The sequence below is a fragment of the Cucurbita moschata genome, unplaced genomic scaffold, assembly GCF_002738365.1.
Source record: "Cucurbita moschata cultivar Rifu unplaced genomic scaffold, Cmos_1.0 Cmo_Scf00047, whole genome shotgun sequence".
NCBI classification, from domain to species: Eukaryota; Viridiplantae; Streptophyta; class Magnoliopsida; order Cucurbitales; family Cucurbitaceae; genus Cucurbita; species Cucurbita moschata.
Genome location: NW_019268563.1, coordinates 1,497,584 through 1,515,319, shown reverse-complemented (window position 1 = coordinate 1,515,319; position 17,736 = coordinate 1,497,584). Strand labels below are relative to the sequence as shown.

At 39.3% G+C, this 17,736-nt stretch overlaps 3 protein-coding genes and 1 long non-coding RNA gene across 5 annotated transcripts; all 4 read right to left on the bottom strand.

Moving 5' to 3' along the window:
• Positions 1 to 4,690: 4,690 nt before the first annotated feature.
• Positions 4,691 to 6,701, bottom strand: LOC111434972 (B3 domain-containing protein REM8-like). Of its 2 annotated transcripts, none has more exons than XM_023072312.1 (4): positions 6,526 to 6,701; positions 6,118 to 6,451; positions 5,175 to 5,356; positions 4,691 to 5,091 (listed from the first exon to the last, which is right to left on the bottom strand). In XM_023072312.1, exons 1-4 carry the CDS (start codon positions 6,646 to 6,648, stop codon positions 4,831 to 4,833), a joined length of 900 nt encoding a protein of 299 aa, XP_022928080.1. In that variant the 5' UTR covers positions 6,649 to 6,701; the 3' UTR covers positions 4,691 to 4,830. The 2 variants fall into 2 exon arrangements, with proteins under 2 accessions (XP_022928080.1, XP_022928081.1); XM_023072313.1 differs by having other exon boundaries at positions 6,562 to 6,701.
• Positions 6,702 to 7,254: 553 nt separating this feature from the next.
• On the bottom strand, positions 7,255 to 15,919 carry LOC111434980. The gene is made up of 3 exons (XR_002709013.1): positions 15,568 to 15,919; positions 11,943 to 11,945; positions 7,255 to 7,266 (listed from the first exon to the last, which is right to left on the bottom strand). It is a non-coding gene; the product is annotated as an uncharacterized LOC111434980 (long non-coding RNA).
• Positions 8,900 to 9,831, bottom strand: LOC111434979 (B3 domain-containing transcription factor VRN1-like). The gene is made up of 3 exons (XM_023072323.1): positions 9,748 to 9,831; positions 9,265 to 9,663; positions 8,900 to 9,193 (listed from the first exon to the last, which is right to left on the bottom strand). Exons 1-3 carry the CDS (start codon positions 9,823 to 9,825, stop codon positions 8,933 to 8,935), a joined length of 738 nt encoding a protein of 245 aa, XP_022928091.1. The 5' UTR covers positions 9,826 to 9,831; the 3' UTR covers positions 8,900 to 8,932.
• LOC111434978 lies at positions 12,577 to 15,573 on the bottom strand. Its single transcript, XM_023072322.1, has one exon. The coding sequence runs from the start codon at positions 15,435 to 15,437 to the stop codon at positions 12,732 to 12,734; it is 2,706 nt and encodes a 901-aa protein (XP_022928090.1). The 5' UTR covers positions 15,438 to 15,573; the 3' UTR covers positions 12,577 to 12,731.
• Positions 15,920 to 17,736: the final 1,817 nt, after the last annotated feature.

Genomic DNA, 17,736 nt, shown 5'->3' with positions numbered 1-17,736 from the left:
GTCGCATACATGAAGGTAACACGTCCCCATCTCGCCAAGCTCGATCCCAGGGGGCTGAAGGTCGTCTTCATCGGCTACGAACCCGGGAGCAAGGCGTACAGACTCTATGATCCTGTGGGGGGGCGAGCTCACGTGTCTCGCGACATCGTCTTCGACGAAAGCACCTTCTGGCAGTGGAATGACGTGATCGAGGCAGACCGTAATCCAAATCAATTCACGGTGGAGTACCTCGTCACCGAGCCTGAAGAAGGAGGAGCCCAGCATCAGGAGACGTCACCGCCGCCAGCAGGTGCACCACCTGAACCAGTGGAATTCGCAACACCACGGACTGCGGATTCGACGCTGGATGCCGATCACGATACTGATCTGGAGGCTAGGTACCGGAGGATGGATGACCTAGTGGGAGGAGGTGAACCACCTGGACTAGCAGCGCGCGAGCTCGAGGAAGTGGCCGAACTACATGCCGTCAGTGCAGATGAACCAAACACCTTCGCCGAAGCAGAAAAGAACCCGTGCTGGCGGAAGGCAATGCAGGAGGAGATGACATCCATCACTAAGAACCAGACGTGGAGTCTGGAGGATATGCCACCGGGACACCGAGCCATAGGGCTCAAATGGGTCTTCAAACTGAAGTGCAACGAAAAAGGAGAAGTTGTGAAGCACAAGGCTCGTCTGGTGGCGAAGGGCTACGTCCAGAAGCAAGGAGTGGATTTCGAAGAGGTATTTGCGCCAGTAGCAAGGTTAGAATCCGTTCGTTTCCTGCTGGCAATTGCAGCACATCACTCTTGGGAGGTTCACCATATGGACGTAAAGTCTGCTTTCCTTAACGGAGAGTTGAAGGAGATCGTCTATGTTCGACAACCACCTGGCTTCCTGGATAACGACAACCCTAATAAGGTACTGCGCCTGCACAAAGCACTCTACGGGCTTCGACAAGCCCCACGAGCCTGGAACGCGAAGCTCGACAGTACCCTACTGTCACTGAATTTCAAACGTTGTGCCTCTGAGCATGGCATGTACACGTACGGCCACGGCAAAAAGCGACTGATCGTGGGAGTGTACGTCGACGACCTCATAATCACTGGAGGCGACGTGGGAGTCCTCGGAAGGTTCAAGAAGGAGATGTCGAAAAACTTCGAGATGAGCGATCTCGGTGTGCTCAGCTACTACCTCGGCATCGAAGTGCAACAGAACTCTTCCGGCATCTCCATCTGCCAAAGTGCATACGCGAGGAAGCTGCTGGACACAACTGGGCTTGTGGACAGTAATCCTACCAGGACGCCAATGGAGGCCCGACTTCAACTAAGGAAGGCTGGCACTACGACGACAGTCGACTCCACCAATTACCGCAGCATTGTCGGAAGTCTGCGCTATCTGGTAAACTCTCGTCCTGATCTTGCTTATTCTGTTGGATATGTGAGCAGGTTTATGGAAGCACCTAGGGAGGAGCATCTAGTGGCTGTCAAGCGCATCCTGCGCTATGTAGCCGGAACCAGAGGCTGGGGCGTAAGATACTGCACTGGGAGCGAAAAGGAGAAACTCAAACTGGTCGGCTACAGCGATAGTGACATGGCCGGTGACGTTGATGATCGTAAGAGCACCAGCGGAATGATCTACTTTCTCTCAGGCGGCGCGATCTGCTGGCAATCAACAAAACAGAAGGTAGTTGCTTTGTCTTCCTGCGAAGCAGAATACATCGCCGCTTCGATGGCAGCAACTCAAGGGATCTGGCTTGCACGACTAATAGAAGAACTCATCGGGAGAGAAAGCGATCCACCAATGCTATACGTAGACAACAAAGCTACGATCTCCCTGATCAAAAATCCAGTTTTGCACGACCGGAGCAAGCACATAGAAATCAGATTCCACTACATTCGAGAATGTGCAGATCGAGGGCTCATCAAAATTGATTTCATCCGAACAGAGGAACAACTTGGAGACATTTTCACCAAGTCCCTGGCGCGGGTGAAATTTGAAGAACTACGCTCAAAGATCGGAGTTCAAATAATAAGGTACAGCTTTTAGGAGGAGATTGTTAAATAAAAGCTCTGCCTTATTTAGTTAGGTCTGTAAAAACATATGAGTTCACGCGAATGGAGGAGCGTGATTCTAGGGGCCATTGTTTTGGCAGAGTGGCGGAGTCTTCGTCCACTTATTCTATTTTTGTATATTTGGTTTTTCTATTTTTGTAATTAGATTTATTATTTAAACCATTCAACGGATGTAAAATAAACATATCGAGTCTTCAGCATTACCAGCGAATCTCTCTCTCTCTCTCCTTTTACTTCCGCTAATTTTTCCTTCGAAGAAACCTTCGGCCAATTTTTTCGTCGACATCCGATTTGCCAGAGTCAACACAACCTACTTGACCCGACTAGCAAGATGCTGATAGTGAGTCGCGATTGGCGAGTAGATGAAGCAAGTGAATGGGAGTGGAACAATTCGACAGAAGTCAATATCGAAGTAGGAGAATCATCAGTCGCTACACCAACAAGTGCACCAACAGACTCAGAAATTTTCGATGATGAAGATGAACCACGACAACCCAAAATGCGGAGTTTGCGAGATTTGTATGACTCAACAGATGAGGTACACCTTGTATGTCTTCTAGCAAATGCTAAAAATATTAGCTTTGAAGAGGAGGTGCGAGACACGAAGTGGCAAACTGAGATGAATGAGGAGATTTAAGCAATTCGTCGCAACAACACATGAGAAGTGATAGAATTTCTGGAAGGAAGTCAGCCCATAGGTGTGAAGTGGGTAGTCAAGAAAAAGATGAATGCTCAAGGCGAGATTGAGCGATACAAGGCGCACTTGTTGCGAAGGAATACAAGAACAAGACGGGAATCGACTATGACGAAGTGTTTGCTCCCGTCGCTATAATGGAGACAATCCAATTGATCATTGTCCAAGCAGCCCAATTCAAATGGTCGATTTTTCAAATGGATGTCAAGTCAGCATTCTTGAATTGGAGAATTTGAGATGACAAACTTAGGCTTGTTGAAGTTTTTCCTCGATTTGGAGGTTAAACAAGGAGAAACATGTATTTTTATATCACAGGATAAATATGCAAAGGAGATTTTGAAGAAGTACAAGATGAAAAATTGCAACCTGGTATCAACACCAATGGAACCAAGTGCCAAGCTCTCAAAGTACGATGAAGGAGACGAGTAGATACAAATAGGTACCAGACCCTGATGGGAAGCCTTCGCTATCTTACATACACAAGGCCAGATCTTTCATTAAGTGTCGGCATAATAAGCCGGTTCATGGAGAAGCCAATTTATTCACATTGGAAGGCGTTGAAGCGAGTCCTACGATACGTCCAAGGAATGTTGTCACTTGGGTTATTCTACTAAAAAACAGAAGATTACAAGTTAGTCGGTTACTCTGACAGTGATTGGTGCGGAGACATAGACGATCGGAAAAGTACATCGGGTTATGTATTTTTCATGGGCAACACAACATTTACTTGGCTTTCAAAGAAACAATCGATCGTGACACTCTCGACGTGTGAAGTTGAGTATGTAGCAGCATCTTGGTGTGTGTGTCATGCAATATGACTTAGAAATTTGTTGAGTAAGATGGAGCTGAAGCAACAAGGTGCAACCGTAATACAAGTTGACAACAAATCAGTAATTGAGTTGGCCAAGAACCTAGTGAACCATGAAAGAAGCAAACATATTGACGTTCGATTTCATTTTATCCGAGATCATGTGAAGGAAGGAAACGTGAAATTGCTGCACGTGGCAAGTCAGAATCAAGTTGCGGACATTTTTACAAAACCGCTACCGAAAGTACTTTTTGACAAATACAAGAAGATGATTGGTATGACAGACGACACCATCATTTAAGTTTAGGGGTAGTTTTGTTGGGAATAAACTTAAATGAAAAAAAAAAGTAGTTTTAATTTTGTTAATTTTAGTAAGGTTTTTGAAATTTGAGTTGAAGAGTCCAAAGAAAAAAAATGAAGAAGAATCATCACGACAGCGTGGGTTATGGGATAGCCATTTTAGATTTTAGAAAATCTATAAATTATTTAGTTTTTCATCCGAGCAAAAGTTACATGGTTAAAAACAGGAGTGTAATAGAAAAAGGCTTTTCAGAATTTCTTTTGTCTCATTGTCTCTCTCCGACATCTCCTTCACCGTCTCGTGAGTGTTATTTTAATAAGTGAGTTTCAGAACGAGCGTTTATTTCTACAAATAAACTGATATCGAAGCGAATTTTATTTCATAAAGATTATGGTTCGTTATAAGAGGGGAACTTCCGGGCTTGGACCCAAGAGGGGTAGGAGAGAAGGGTCGAGGAGGGCATCAGACAGTACAACACCTTACTCGGGATGAGGCTAGAGAATTGCCTCCTATTGCCAACAGAGTTGTGCCGCAGGCGCGAGTGCCTAGGAGAGGTCAGAGGAGGACCGCGACCCCAGATTCCCCTGAGTCAGTCCCTCGAACACCCGTGCAAGAGGAAATGCCACCAGCTCAGCACGCACTCCCAATTTTTAATGGTTACAATAAAAATGATGTCAAGATGCATTTGGTAGCAAAATGGAAACCGTCTAGAAAGTTGAATGGTTACAATAAGAACCAATTTTTAATGGTTAATTTCATGTTTTAAGAAATCAAACCATTAGAAAACTAAAAAAACCAAACTTCTAATCAAACTAAGATTTGAAAACATCTTCAAATTTCCAAACACATACGATCATACATTTCAATTATCAAAACCATGACAAAAACATGCATACACCACAAAGTTCCCCATATTACGAAGATATAAAACATACCCCAATTCCTCAAAACCCTCAAAAATCAACCTTGTAATCAATCAAGAAGCCCGAAAGATGTCAACTTTGAAAGCGATTGTTGTGCTGTTTTTCCTGATCATCTCAAAAACACAGCAATCCGCAACTTTCAAGTCATTGTCCACAAAAAACTTCCTCCAACCACTTCTCAATTCAACCCTCCTTTTCATTTGTGGAGTCAAATAAGAATAGTAAGTAACGCCCCACGTTCTTCCATCTGAATCCTGAAGAACCATCTCTGCACCCTCTTCTATATGCATCTCCGCAAATCTTCTTGGCACATTCTTTTCACAAGTAATTAAAACCCATTATACAAAATGTTGTTGATGCAAAATTATACTAAACCCATCATTTTAAATTTGCTTACAAGATACGCTCCTGACTGAATGTGTGAAGGATAGATCTTGCACATAAAAGAAGGGTTGGGAGTCATAGATTGGAAAGTAGTAGCTTTGGCCATCGCCCCCGCTCGTTCGCTCGTTCTGGTCATCGACCGCAACTTTCTCTTGTTGTTCATCAGTTTCATGGCGCCAAAGCTAGCTTTCCCAACTTTCAAATTTAGGGTTTTTTTTGTAAGTTGGTTGTTAATTAATCGGTGGTTGTGTGAAAATAAAGCGAGATACTAAAAGATCAAAAATAAAAATCCCATTTTTGTCTTGGTTTGTAAGTAACAATGGTCCGTGTTTTCTTTTTTTCTTCCTTTAAATAGTTATCAGTTGTATGTTGTGTTCCAAGATTATTGAGAAGAATAATCTTATATGGGCTATATTATAAGTTTATAAACAAGTTACACTATTTCTCATGTCATGAGCCCTTTTTGAAAAAAATAAAAAACATAAGATTATCTTATGCTTAACGTGGACAATATCATACAATTGTGGAAGTTCGTGGTTTCTAATATAGTATCAGAGTCATGCCCTTATCTTAGTCATGTCAATAGAACCATTAAGTGTCAAACAAAGAAATTGTTAGCTTCAAAGGTGTACTTTGTTTGAGGGCTCTAAAGAAGGAGTCGAGCCTTAATTAAGGGGAGACTGTTTGGGATTCTCTCCAAAGAATGAGGCTCAGGAAGACTCTATGCTGGTAAGTTTTCGAGGGCTCTAGAGAAGAAATCGAACCTCGATTAAGGGGAGACTGTTTGGAATCCTCTCCAGAGAATGAGGCTCTGGAAGATTCTAGAGTTATGTAAATAAGAAAAACTATCTATGACGATTGAATTACCTTAATTAGTTTTTTTTCCTGCTTCGGTTATTCATTTTAGATCGAGCTTAGTAAGTAACTAAATTCTCATTATGAAACAAGAAACATACCTTGAGGGTGAGGGTGAGAAATTAGGTGAAGATCATCAAAATTTGTCCCCATGTTTAGCTTCTTTTTTAGTGGATACTTGATTTCCGTAGCAGTAGGATCAAAGATAACGACATGGAAGCACGAAGATCGGAGTTCATATTTGAACACAAGAAAGTACTCCAATCCAACGTTGTAAAACTCCACAAACTTCTGCCACCCATAATCAAACCACACTCTTCCATCACTCTTTGTGACACCCACTTCCCACTCTTCCCCATCAGCCACCTTAACCCTTGTTGGGTTATTTTCGAAGGCTTTCAGACCATATTCTCCCACAAACTTCTTCGGAATTTCCTAAACCAAATGAAGAGGATAAGGTTTGTGTTCAAATACATAACAACACATATAGATACAATAACTGTGCTTACAAGCTTTTGTTCCTTGAGAGCATGAGCAAGAACAACCTTAAAGAAATGGGGGTTGTCGGGGGCTTTACAGGGTTGACTGGAAGAAGCCATGGCGGGGAGCTGTTGTTGAAGAAATTTGGACATTCTTATTGATCTTCAAATCAATTAATCCACCCTCGTGTTTGCTACTCAGTGGAGTGTTTACAGATAGCTTTTTAGAGGAATTATTATGTGTCAGTCCCATTGTGGGGATATTGAGAAATTGGGTGAACTCAAGATATACAAAATCTTCCTATTAAATGGATTCAACTCAAGTAATTAATGACGAGGTTGGTTTACTTTGTTTCAAAAATATTTTGAAATTGGTATTTATTTGGTTTATAAATTTTCAAACTTATAAATTAAGTATTAAACTTCAAACTTGTAGAAATTCATGATTCTAGAGGCAATGTACAAGTCATTATAGTAAGTTGTGTTCTAAGCTTTTCCTTTCGACAAATTTTGTTGGTTTAATTCTAACTTTGTTTGTTTGGGGTTAGGAAAAAAATTGTCTAAGCGTCGATTTTAATTACCTAATTGTTCTTCCAATGATGGCGTAAAACTAAATATTGAATTACATACATGCCTAACTCCGACAATCATAAAAAAGTTAAGTAAAAAGAAAAGAACATGTTCTAGAAATTAGAGGGTAAAAACCGATCAAAATTGACCAAACTTCAGCTGAAAAATAAGGCCAAACGGGAGGAAAATCACAAAAAGAAGCTTTCTTGAAAAGGATCGATCTGCCTTGGGTCCATCTTCTATCAGCCCATGTGGAGGTCGTAGCCCAACCATCTTCGTCACGAGCTGACCCATTAATCCGTTTTCAGACCCAGAAACCTGTATTAGGTAAACTAATCTGGTGTGATGAACTTAGAACAGATTTGAACTAGCTTCAAAGATAAATTAGTGACGATAGCTTAAGCTATGCAGGTAAGTGGCTCTATTATTAATTTGGTTGGATGGAATAAATGAAGTATGAATAACACGTGCTTTGTGGTCCTCCACATGTCATATTTTATGACTTTTATAGCATGCATTATATTATGTGATACTATGACTTGTGTTATGCTATGACTATGTGATGATGTGTTAATGACTTACGTTATGCTATGATATGTCATGCAAACTATGTTAGCATGATTAATTCTGACTATGAAATATTGTTATGCCAAGTATGTATGCATGAAAATGTTTATGAAAGAACAAAGGTACGAACTGGATCTTACATTTATGATATGATTTACAACTATGGGACCTCATTCATTTTTTATGTCATGTCCATCAAGATACTTCCCATTATAATGTGTACGTTATGATATCTATGTACTTTATGATATTATGCAGGTCCCTTTTCTTCATTGGTTTTGGCAATGTGAGTGATGTACTCTATGATATTATGCGGGCTCGTGTGAGTGATGTACTCTATGATATTATGCGGGCTCCTTTTCTTCATTGGTTTTGGCAGTGTGAGTTTGCACTAGCTAAAGGGCAAGCCCAGGATACGTATACGCCCGCCTGGTGGGTCCATGTATGTGAGGCGCGTGTATAAAAGTACTATACTTCTAACTTTAGCTTAAATTGAAAAGGAGGGTTTAATGCCATTAAATACTTTATGAAAAAATAAGTCCTATCATAATTGCTTGTGTATGCATTTTGTATGCATTTTCAATAGTAGAGTCCCTTACTTAAGATACTGTCATATTTTGAGACAAAGGTAAGACACTCATGTCCGATTGATGACTCCCACAGTGGGACGGCCATGGGACCAAAATTAAGGTAGCTACATTAATGTTATTTTTCCACCTTGTTTTAATGACTTCATTAGGAACAAATAAGTCCCCGGCCATGGGACCAAAATTAAGATAGCTACATTAATGTTATTTTTCCACCTTGTTTTAATGACTTTATTATGAACAAATAAGTCCTCGGTTCTTAAATCACCACCTTGTTTTAATGACTTTATTATGAACAAATAAGTCCCCGCTTCTTAAATCACCAATAAACTCACTTTCTAATTCATTGATAATTTAACATGGTATATTCAAACTCGGTAATGTCATTAGCCCTATAATTAACATTGATTTCTACTAATGGTACCTTCTTCAAATTTTCAAGCCTACACATAAGGAGCATTAACATATTAATATCATTAACTTTACGATAATCCATCCGTTTAAGCTTTTGTGTCGAACGTGTCGAACGGTGAAGTATGAATACAAAGAAAAGTTGAAAATAAATGAATAAAAAAAACTAGATCACTTTTAAGATGAAGTTCCTAAAACTCAATCTAACAAACTCATGAGAGAAAAATAAAAGGGGCAAGGAGATATTAAAAAGTTGGTTCCATAAACAAAATGAGTCTCCAAATTCATGCTCTTGTGAGTACTCAACCTCGACACCCCGATCGAAAAATGGTAGCTTTAAACGATAGCTCACTGGTTTCCATCAACTCAAACACACAAATATCACCCTTTTTCAACCCATTATCTCTCGCAAAATCCCTCCAACCCCCTCTCATTTCCACCCTCTTCACACCATGAGGCCACCTTTCACCGCACAAGATCTTCCAAACCCTTCCATCCGACACTTCAACACTCATCTCCTTCGGACTCTCCATGTGGGCATTTGCAAACCATTGTGGAATACTCTACAACAACACCCAAATTCAATCAAACCAACAATCTCATAACAACAAACAACAAATAAGAAGATCATTACCAGATAGCTCTTCCCTGTATGAAGATACGAAGCTCCCATTGTTACCATAAATGAAGGATTCGTCGTTAAAGATTGGAACTTTGTGGCTTCTTCACTAATTGAAAACCTCTCCCTTTTTTTAACTTTCCCTCCACAACCTAATGGATACTCAATCTCCGAAGCGGTTTTATCGAATATAACAACATGGAAGCATGAGTTTCCTTCGTATCTAAACGTCAAAAAATGACCAATTTCAACGCTGTAAAACTTCACAAACTCTTCCCATCCTTTTTCAAACCATATTTTTTCATCGTTTTTTGTCAAACCCACTTTCCATTCTGCCCCACTCGCTACCTTAAGACGCACCTCTTCAGTTTCCAAGGCCTCCCCATGTTTTCTAACGAATTTGTGCGGAATAGCCTGAAAAAAACACAAATTTTTAAAACCCCATTTGATAATACGGATTATGAAAAGGAACAATGGTGGAAGAGATGAAGAACTTACAAGCTTTGATTGATTGAGGGTTTGTGGGAGAATGACCTTGAAGAAATGGGGCGTGGCGGACTCGAAAGAGGAAGCCATGGGCGAGGGGCGTTGGATGGAAGATTAGATATGAAGAGGTTTTCAGCAGTTTTCTTGGTTCATTAATGTTCAAACTGTCTCTCACTTATCAAATGGGGAGATGGGTTATCATTCAAATTGTTGTTGAATTGAATTAATTGACGTGAAATCCTCTCAGGATATTCATTTTTTGAATCTGGTAGGATCTGTTTCATATCTTTTTAGATTTTTTAATTTATTATTTTTTTTTCTTAATTTTTGGATTATAGTTTACATGAACCTAATTTTTTTTTATCTATTTTGGTCCAATTGGTTGATTTGACATCTTTGTTTGATTTTATGACCTATTTAGGTGAGGTTAGAATGAGCACTATAATAGCTGAAATAGCTGAAGCTCATCACTCGCCGATAATGTTGAGTGCGTAATAGAAGTTGATTAAATAAGTTAAAATTGGATTAAAATTTGAATTGATCCAAAATTTAATTAGGAATGAATAAAGATGGAGAGGTGCGGAATTTGAGGAGTTTGAACAGGAAAGGTTAGGTAGGGGAGCAATGGAAGGGTTTTAAAATAAGGGTTCGGTTATAGCTCTCAAGATTTGATTTTCTTCCATCTTTCTCTGTTAATCAAAACATCTCTGACCCATATGCCTTCTTCTTCTACCATTTTTGTTTTTCTATCCCTTTTCTTCCCTTCAATTACTCTACCTATGATTAATGAATTACTATACCTATGAATAGGAAAGGTCTTCAAGTTCCAATTGTAGTCCCTAGTCCACTTTTTAGACTGGCTTAGGACATTGTAGTAATAGAAGTGTTCATACTAACCACCTACCTACGTAGTCCCTGATCACTTTCAAGGTGGGTTTATGAGTCCCGGCGTCAACCTTGACTCTTTCCTACACTCAATAGGGACTCTCCTCCTAACCTCTACCCATGTAATCCCTAGTCCAACAAGGACCGGTTTACAGTACGTTTATTTCTACACTCGATAGGGGTCCATACCTTGAGCTAACTACTTATGTAGTCCCTAGTTCTTCTCAAGAACCGGTATAACGGGATCAGGATGTTGGCCCTGACCCAATTCTACACTCAATAGTAACTCAATTAGTTTCGTGATTATGTAAGCTACTTAAATCATGTTTAGACATCATGGAGGTTTACTAGGTTCTTAAGGGCATTCATGCGGTTTAAAATGCATTTCTCAGTTATAGGACGTTCGGGGTTAGCCTCTCGGCTTAACCAATTCCTAGGTGCACATAGGTTTAACTTCTAATTCTACATAAAAATTGTACTAGTTATAATACCCTAATCTTAACTGAGTTCTTGATGCATGCTCTATTAGGAAAATAAATATAACTATCAACTTTGATAGGAACCAAGAGACATCAATCATACAATATACTCTAATGAAGATATGTGAAGATTAAAATGCGGTTGAAATTATCAAAAGATATTTCAATTCATGCCACATCGGAAAAAGAATGAAGCTTCGTTGTTATAAAGTTTGGGTGGATTACAATTTAGAATAATTTAGAGTTATTGTATTTCATTAATATATTTTAAGACTGTTTATTTACTCTAAAGTTACATTTATATGATGGCTAATTATAACCATAAAGTATACATAGTTGTTGATTATGGTCCTAAAGTAAGAATGTTACACTCACACTCTTAATGTCTCATGTAAGGTAAGAGTTTCATTTTGAGGCTATATAAAGTCATGTATGTTGTATTTGTAAGTAGACTTGAAAAATGCATTTATGCTTCCATTTAGGTTGCATGTAGAATCATCCAAGCTCGACATGATCAATCTTGCTTGTGAAGTGATTCGAATCTCAAACAAGTGTTCGTATCTTGAGATATTTGATCAACAAGAATCATTCTAGTTGGACATGATCGATCTTGCTTGTGAAATGATTTGTATCTCATACAAGTGTTTTGGGCTTGAGATATTCGATCAAACCGTCTTTTAACACGTTAGACGTGTTCTTGGCTTCTCTTGGATTTATTCCATATCAAATCGTCTTTAACACGTTAGACATGTCTACACATTCACAGATGTTTATTAAGAAAGTATGTCTACCAACCCCTTAATGCACGGAAAAAATAAGGTATGAACCATATCACAATCACACAAGCTCAATGGAGAGATAAAATTCATCAATCACCTAAAACACATATCAGAATATTCCTTCCTCCATCATACCACAAAAGAAGACATTATATTATTAGGCATGCTTCTCAATTGTCTTGTTCTAAGGGAAATTTTTAATTTTGTAATATACGTGTGTCATAATTATCTAAATTGTTCATCCTTGGTCATATTGACCCATATTCTAACCACTTAAGGTTCATCATACTCCCATCCTAACTTGTTCTAGCGATCCCTACAAGTATTACTTGTTTAAAATCCAGGCAGTTGGGCAAGTTCCATGCTAACCAATTTGTCGAGATCAATGAGCGAGGAGGAAGTTCGTAGGCACTCAAGGCATGACTCCATCATAGGTTCCGACCCATAAAAAATTATCATACCGTTGTGGACACTCTCCATATTCTCTAGTAAGATTTATTTGGCTTCTCCCGGGTAGGCCCTTAACATAAAAATCATAAGCTGTCCCTAACCAACTCGTGAATAGCATCCCGGATGGGCGAGCAAGAAAGGGTCGATTAAAATCAACATAGGGGCAGGCCATTGTGTCATGTGAAATAGCCAAAATTTTAGATGACCTCTTCAAGATGAATCTAAATCTAACCAATTATAAACATAAATTGACAAAGCTATCTGGTTGAATTCCAAGAGCTACCTTAGAATCTGAGCAGATTCAAATTCAAATAATTCCTATCTTCTCCAAACAATATAACAACTAATTAAAAAAATAATAATTGATTCTTCTAACTCTATCAACAAATCACCAATACCAAACTCAAGTTGCTTGGGAACCTTCTTCAACCAAAGCCAGCGTTCCCTCTCTGATAAAGGAAGGATTCAAGAACTTCGCCACAAATGCCCACAGTTTATAAACGTCTTCGAAGTTCGTCAAGAATCCTAACGAAGCTGTTACGACCTCAAGCCGTGCAAATCCGTGCTCCCCACGCCTTCCATTCTCGGCTTGCTTGCACAGGGACGATTCTTCAAGGTTTAAAACGCCACGTTGCCGTTTCGGGCTGTCCAAAACCCGAATGTGACTAAGGAATCCAATGCCAAGAGATATGCCATCTCTTTCAGCTACCTTCTGAACAAATTCTGGATTGATTAGTCCTCTGTTTCTGTTCCTCACATTGAAAGCTACTGCTGCTCCTCTTTCATATTTTATCTTTGGTCCATAAATCTGAACCAGATTCGCTTTGTTGTTTCCTTCCGAACCCTGAAACTTTAACTGAAGCAACGACGTTACGAGCCAATTTATCAAAAATCGAAGTCGAAGTGTTGTCTTGTTCAGACCTAACATGTTTATGTGATCGAGATGTCGACATATAATCTCGGGTTCCCTCCTGTTCCACGTTTCCTCGTCGTCATATTCTCCATTGCTGGTATACTCTTCATCATCCAGGCTCGTCATTATTACTTCCCCCGGCTCGATGCTATGGTTTAACTGCTCGTTACCATTATCTTCCATTCTAAACGAAACTCGTCTTACATGCTTATTTCCTTCCCTTCTCCCTAGCAACCTGAATTCACCTTCTGTTTCCCTTCTAATGGCACTCTCCTTTGTCTCCGGACATATTTCCGAGGTGCCGTTGGAAAGTGGTTTACTAGCTTCTGTTGCTTCGCGGATCTCGGTAACAACTCGGTTATTGGAGTCCTTTTCTATATTAGCTGACATGGCACTTGTTCCTGCAAAGAGTTCTCTGGGAACCTCCTCGACACAGTCGAGTTCCTGACATGCGGACTGGACAGCAGCATCGAAAGATAGTACAGGGTGATCGTCATAATGCCCCGAGTTAAAATCGTTCTCTTTGTCGTATGATGGTTCACTGTGGATCTTAGAAGTTGGCTTAGGAGAGAGTCGTTTGTTCTTCTTGCCTTTTAGCCAATGCTGAGGCAGGGGAGAAGCAAGTTTCTGTGTATGCAATTGACCTGCATTATCAGATCCGAGCGGACTCTGTCCTAAGTCGATCCAAATCGAACAATCCGACGATTCATCTTCACTGAAAACCGGGCTCTTCATCACCTCCCCAAGAGAAATAGTCTCACTTTCCTCAAGTATGGTGCTCGTTCCATCTCGGTCAGAGATGTTGTCATGATCCATCTCGGTTTCAAGAACATCCTGAACCTGCGCAGACGTGAAGGCACCAGAGAAAGCAGGCAGTTGCGACCCCTGACGAGTTTCGGACGTTTTATCCACAACCCCAGCAACTCGATCATCTTCAAATCGACCCACTTGATCAAGATCATCGATCGAGTCACTCAGGTACACGGGATATTCAGGGGTAATCTTCACCATTCCAGAGCCAGTACATCCAGACCGAGTTTGTAAACTCCCCATCACTGATCTCTTGATCAGAAGACATCCAAAACCAGTAGGATCATACCCAAAGACCCTATAAAACGATGTTATGATAAAATCCGGTCGAAAAAGCGATAAACCGAGCGAATCCATATCCTTAGGACCTAACGAACCAGCATCAAGCAAAACATGCCAATTGTTCTGTTGTGCCAGAGCCATCCACTGATACGAATACTTAGCACCAGTCACTCTAGACTGAACAGGAAACACAAACAGACCAACAGACTCCTTCTTCTTCCTCCTCTTGTTCGTTATCCGTTTCCGCAAATCGGTCGAACAAAGCTTCAAACTCGGCCATTTAAACCAAGCATTATATGCCTTAGCACCCTTCTCCTTAGCAAATTGAGCCATCCAATTCACAGATTGGCTCTCATAATCAAACATGGTCAACAATTTCTTATTGGTATGAAAAGGATACGATTCAGCCAGCAATTTAAAAGCAGACCCTCTACTAACAGTGAAAACAAGGCCATATTCATGCTCAGGTATATTCAAATGATCCATAATCCTACTCTTAATATCATGTTCTACTGTCCCTCTCTCAGCACCACCATACAAAGCTTGATTACTCAAATTAGCAGCAATCTCAGACAAACTAAACGTAGAAGACTCCCAATAATGAAGACTTTGAACATAAGAAAACAGCCCAAATCCACAGTAATCAAGACATACCTTAATCAAATGAGAATATTCATTCGAACGAAGCTCATCAATTTTCTCTGAGCTCTGATACTTTGGGTACATTGTGAGAAACTTAGAGAAAGCTTCACGAAGATCAGGAATGGCATCATCAGATTCATACGTACGGTCGGCCGCCATGGCTGTGGCCTTGAGGAACTCGCGTTGAGCTTGAAGCCTAGCGAGCGACCGAGATCGACCCAATCCATTGTCGTCGCCGTCGTTGCGCAGTGGCTCAGAGTCCACATTTTGCGATTTGAAGAGCGACCCATCTTCTGAAGCTTCTTCAAGAGCTTCTCTAAGCTTGTGTTCTTCAAGTTTTCGAAGAATCATTTGGTGTTTTTTGACATCCATCGCTGAATCGTACCCATCTTTTGTTCTACTCCGCTTATCCATAATCAAAGCAACACAGTGAGATAGAGGCTTCCATAGTGAATGATGCATCGCTTGAGCTGCAACACTGCAATGGGGCTTTATTTCGCCATTAAAACCAGCTTCATTTGGGTATGAAATTGAAAACCCACATCAAATTTAAGATCCCCATAAAGGAAATTTGAAAGAAATCGACACCCACAAGAAGAAGAAGAAGAAGAAGATGAATTATTTAAAGGGTCAAACCCTAAAAACACAGGACCCGGATCCCCAAAATTTTCAGGGACACTCGAATTAAGTGCAGAAGAAGAGAAATGAAAAACCCAACAGAAATAAATCCATTGAGCCACAAAATCAAATGCCCATTTACACCATTTTCAATTCAGAGCCACTCTTCATTGAATAGACACACACAGAGCATTAATGCATTTCTTCGAGTGCTCTCTCAGGCGAACTTAGTTAAGGCAGTGCCTTAAGAAACACAGGAAAAGGAAATTTGGTAGTAAAGACTTTCATTCGTTTTTCTTTCAAAAAGGAAAAGAACAGCTTTAGTTTGAACAATTCATCTTTACTCCCATTGAATGAATTGAATGATTTTTTGGCTGTGTGCTTTAAGGACCCCACTGTGACTTTTTTATCTCTGAAATTGGCAGATTAAAAAGTCAAATATTATCTTCGCTGGATTGTCAAAAAAGCTGTTTTCTGTCCAACCAAGAACGCCACTCACCTCAAACCAATTGGTTCTTGTTCTAGATGGATTTCAAGTTTATTTTAATTCCTTTTTTTTTTTTTTCTTTCCGTTAGGACTTGCAAGAAAAAGTATAATGAATTACTATCTCGATCAAGTTTAGTCTCTAAAACCAATGTTTGTTAGAAGTGATCATCAGTGATAGATGGTGGCCAATGGTCGCCAACACCTTTGATATGATCCTTCCAAATGTCTCAACATCAACACTCATTGGTATGATCTTGTTTGCCTGAAGTCATACCTTCTTCAAAGTAATCGATATCTTTTGCTTTGAATCCAAATTTCTACACCGTCTTTAACCAATTGTGTAAGCTCACATTTTAGAAAAAGAAATTTATAATCATTAAGAGATTAAATTGAATTCGGTAGAACTCTCTTCCCAAAAATTTTGTTTATCAAACCTCTATAGTTACCAGCTCTAGTCTTCTTATTTTCACGTTGATTCCTTCAACTTATGGCTTTGCTAAGCCAAAGATTTTGACAAACGGTATCTTAAAGAATGCTCTATTGCTTACTGCAAACTTCAAGTTTCTCACCGAACCCAAAGAACGTAAATTATAGTATAGAATTTTAAAGGAAAAAGAAAGTAAATATTTTGAAAGGACCAAAGAAAAGAACAAAAAAAAGAATGATGATAGTTGAGAAAGTAGCGTTGTAAAAAGCATAAAGAAAAAAGGTAAAACAATTATGATTAAAGTAATAGAAGTGGGATTTCTTTTGCACTTTCCATCTCAAAAAGACCAAGCAAAGTTTACAAACTTTATTTGAAGAACACACAAACCTCATACATTTGATTATTACAATTCATTAACTTTGTGTAAAGCTTGAAACCCAAAAGTCTCCCAATCAATTCAATCAACCACAAAGTCATTATGAGACATAATATAAAGTAAACCCATTAGATGATACAATTAATTTTATAACATAGCTTTTAAAATAAAAAATTTCGAACGAAAAAAACCCATAAATGCAGAAGTCATGGATGATGAGATGAGTTGGATGTCTAGGCTTCAGAACTGTGTTACTCCTTCATCTATTGAGGTTGAGTATGTGGCAGTAGTCGACGCTAGAAATAAGATGATATAGATGACCGACTATCTAAAAGAATTAAGTAAGAAATAACTCGGCATACAGTTGATGAATAATCTAATCTATCATTCAAAGACAAAACACATCACAAAAAGATACTATTCTACTAGCGGTTTAGTGGAAGAAGGTGATATGTGTTTAAAAAGATAGGGAGTGCAAAGAATCTAGCTAACATATTGACATAATGTGTTGATATTGGGGAATTGAGGTTATGCAATGCCTTGGTTGGTCCGGTAGGTTGAAGATATTGATGATGAAGACAATCCTTTAATAATGAAGTTTTGGGTTGACCGGATTAATCTACAAGTGAGAGAATTGTTTAGTTGTGAATCCGTGACATTTACGTATAACTTACTTAATGACTACAAATAATAAATGACCATATATTGAAATTATTATATAAACAAGTATGCATAATAAATGATTATACATTATAGATGATTATATTCTCTAATGTGCTTTGAATATGTACTTCTCTATATTCACGGTACATATCAAAAGGTCATCGATAGAAACCTCTCTCTTTTGTTTTTC

Bases quoted from the DNA above. Each gene is read 5' to 3' on its own strand.
- LOC111434979 (XM_023072323.1), bottom strand. From the start codon at position 9,825: ATGGCTTCCTCTTTCGAGTCCGCCACGCCCCATTTCTTCAAGGTCATT. The intron at 9,664-9,747 runs GTAAGTTCTTCA...TGTTTTTTTCAG, and splicing joins CCCTCAATCAATCAAAGCTT to GCTATTCCGCACAAATTCGT. The intron at 9,194-9,264 runs GTAATGATCTTC...GTGTTGTTGTAG, and splicing joins ATACAGGGAAGAGCTATCTG to AGTATTCCACAATGGTTTGC.
- LOC111434978 (XM_023072322.1), bottom strand. From the start codon at position 15,437: ATGCATCATTCACTATGGAAGCCTCTATCTCACTGTGTTGCTTTGATT.
- LOC111434972 (XM_023072312.1), bottom strand. From the start codon at position 6,648: ATGTCCAAATTTCTTCAACAACAGCTCCCCGCCATGGCTTCTTCCAGT. The intron at 6,452-6,525 runs GTAAGCACAGTT...CATTTGGTTTAG, and splicing joins CTCTCAAGGAACAAAAGCTT to GAAATTCCGAAGAAGTTTGT. The intron at 5,357-6,117 runs GTATGTTTCTTG...TAAATTTGAAAG, and splicing joins TTCTCACCCTCACCCTCAAG to TTGGGAAAGCTAGCTTTGGC.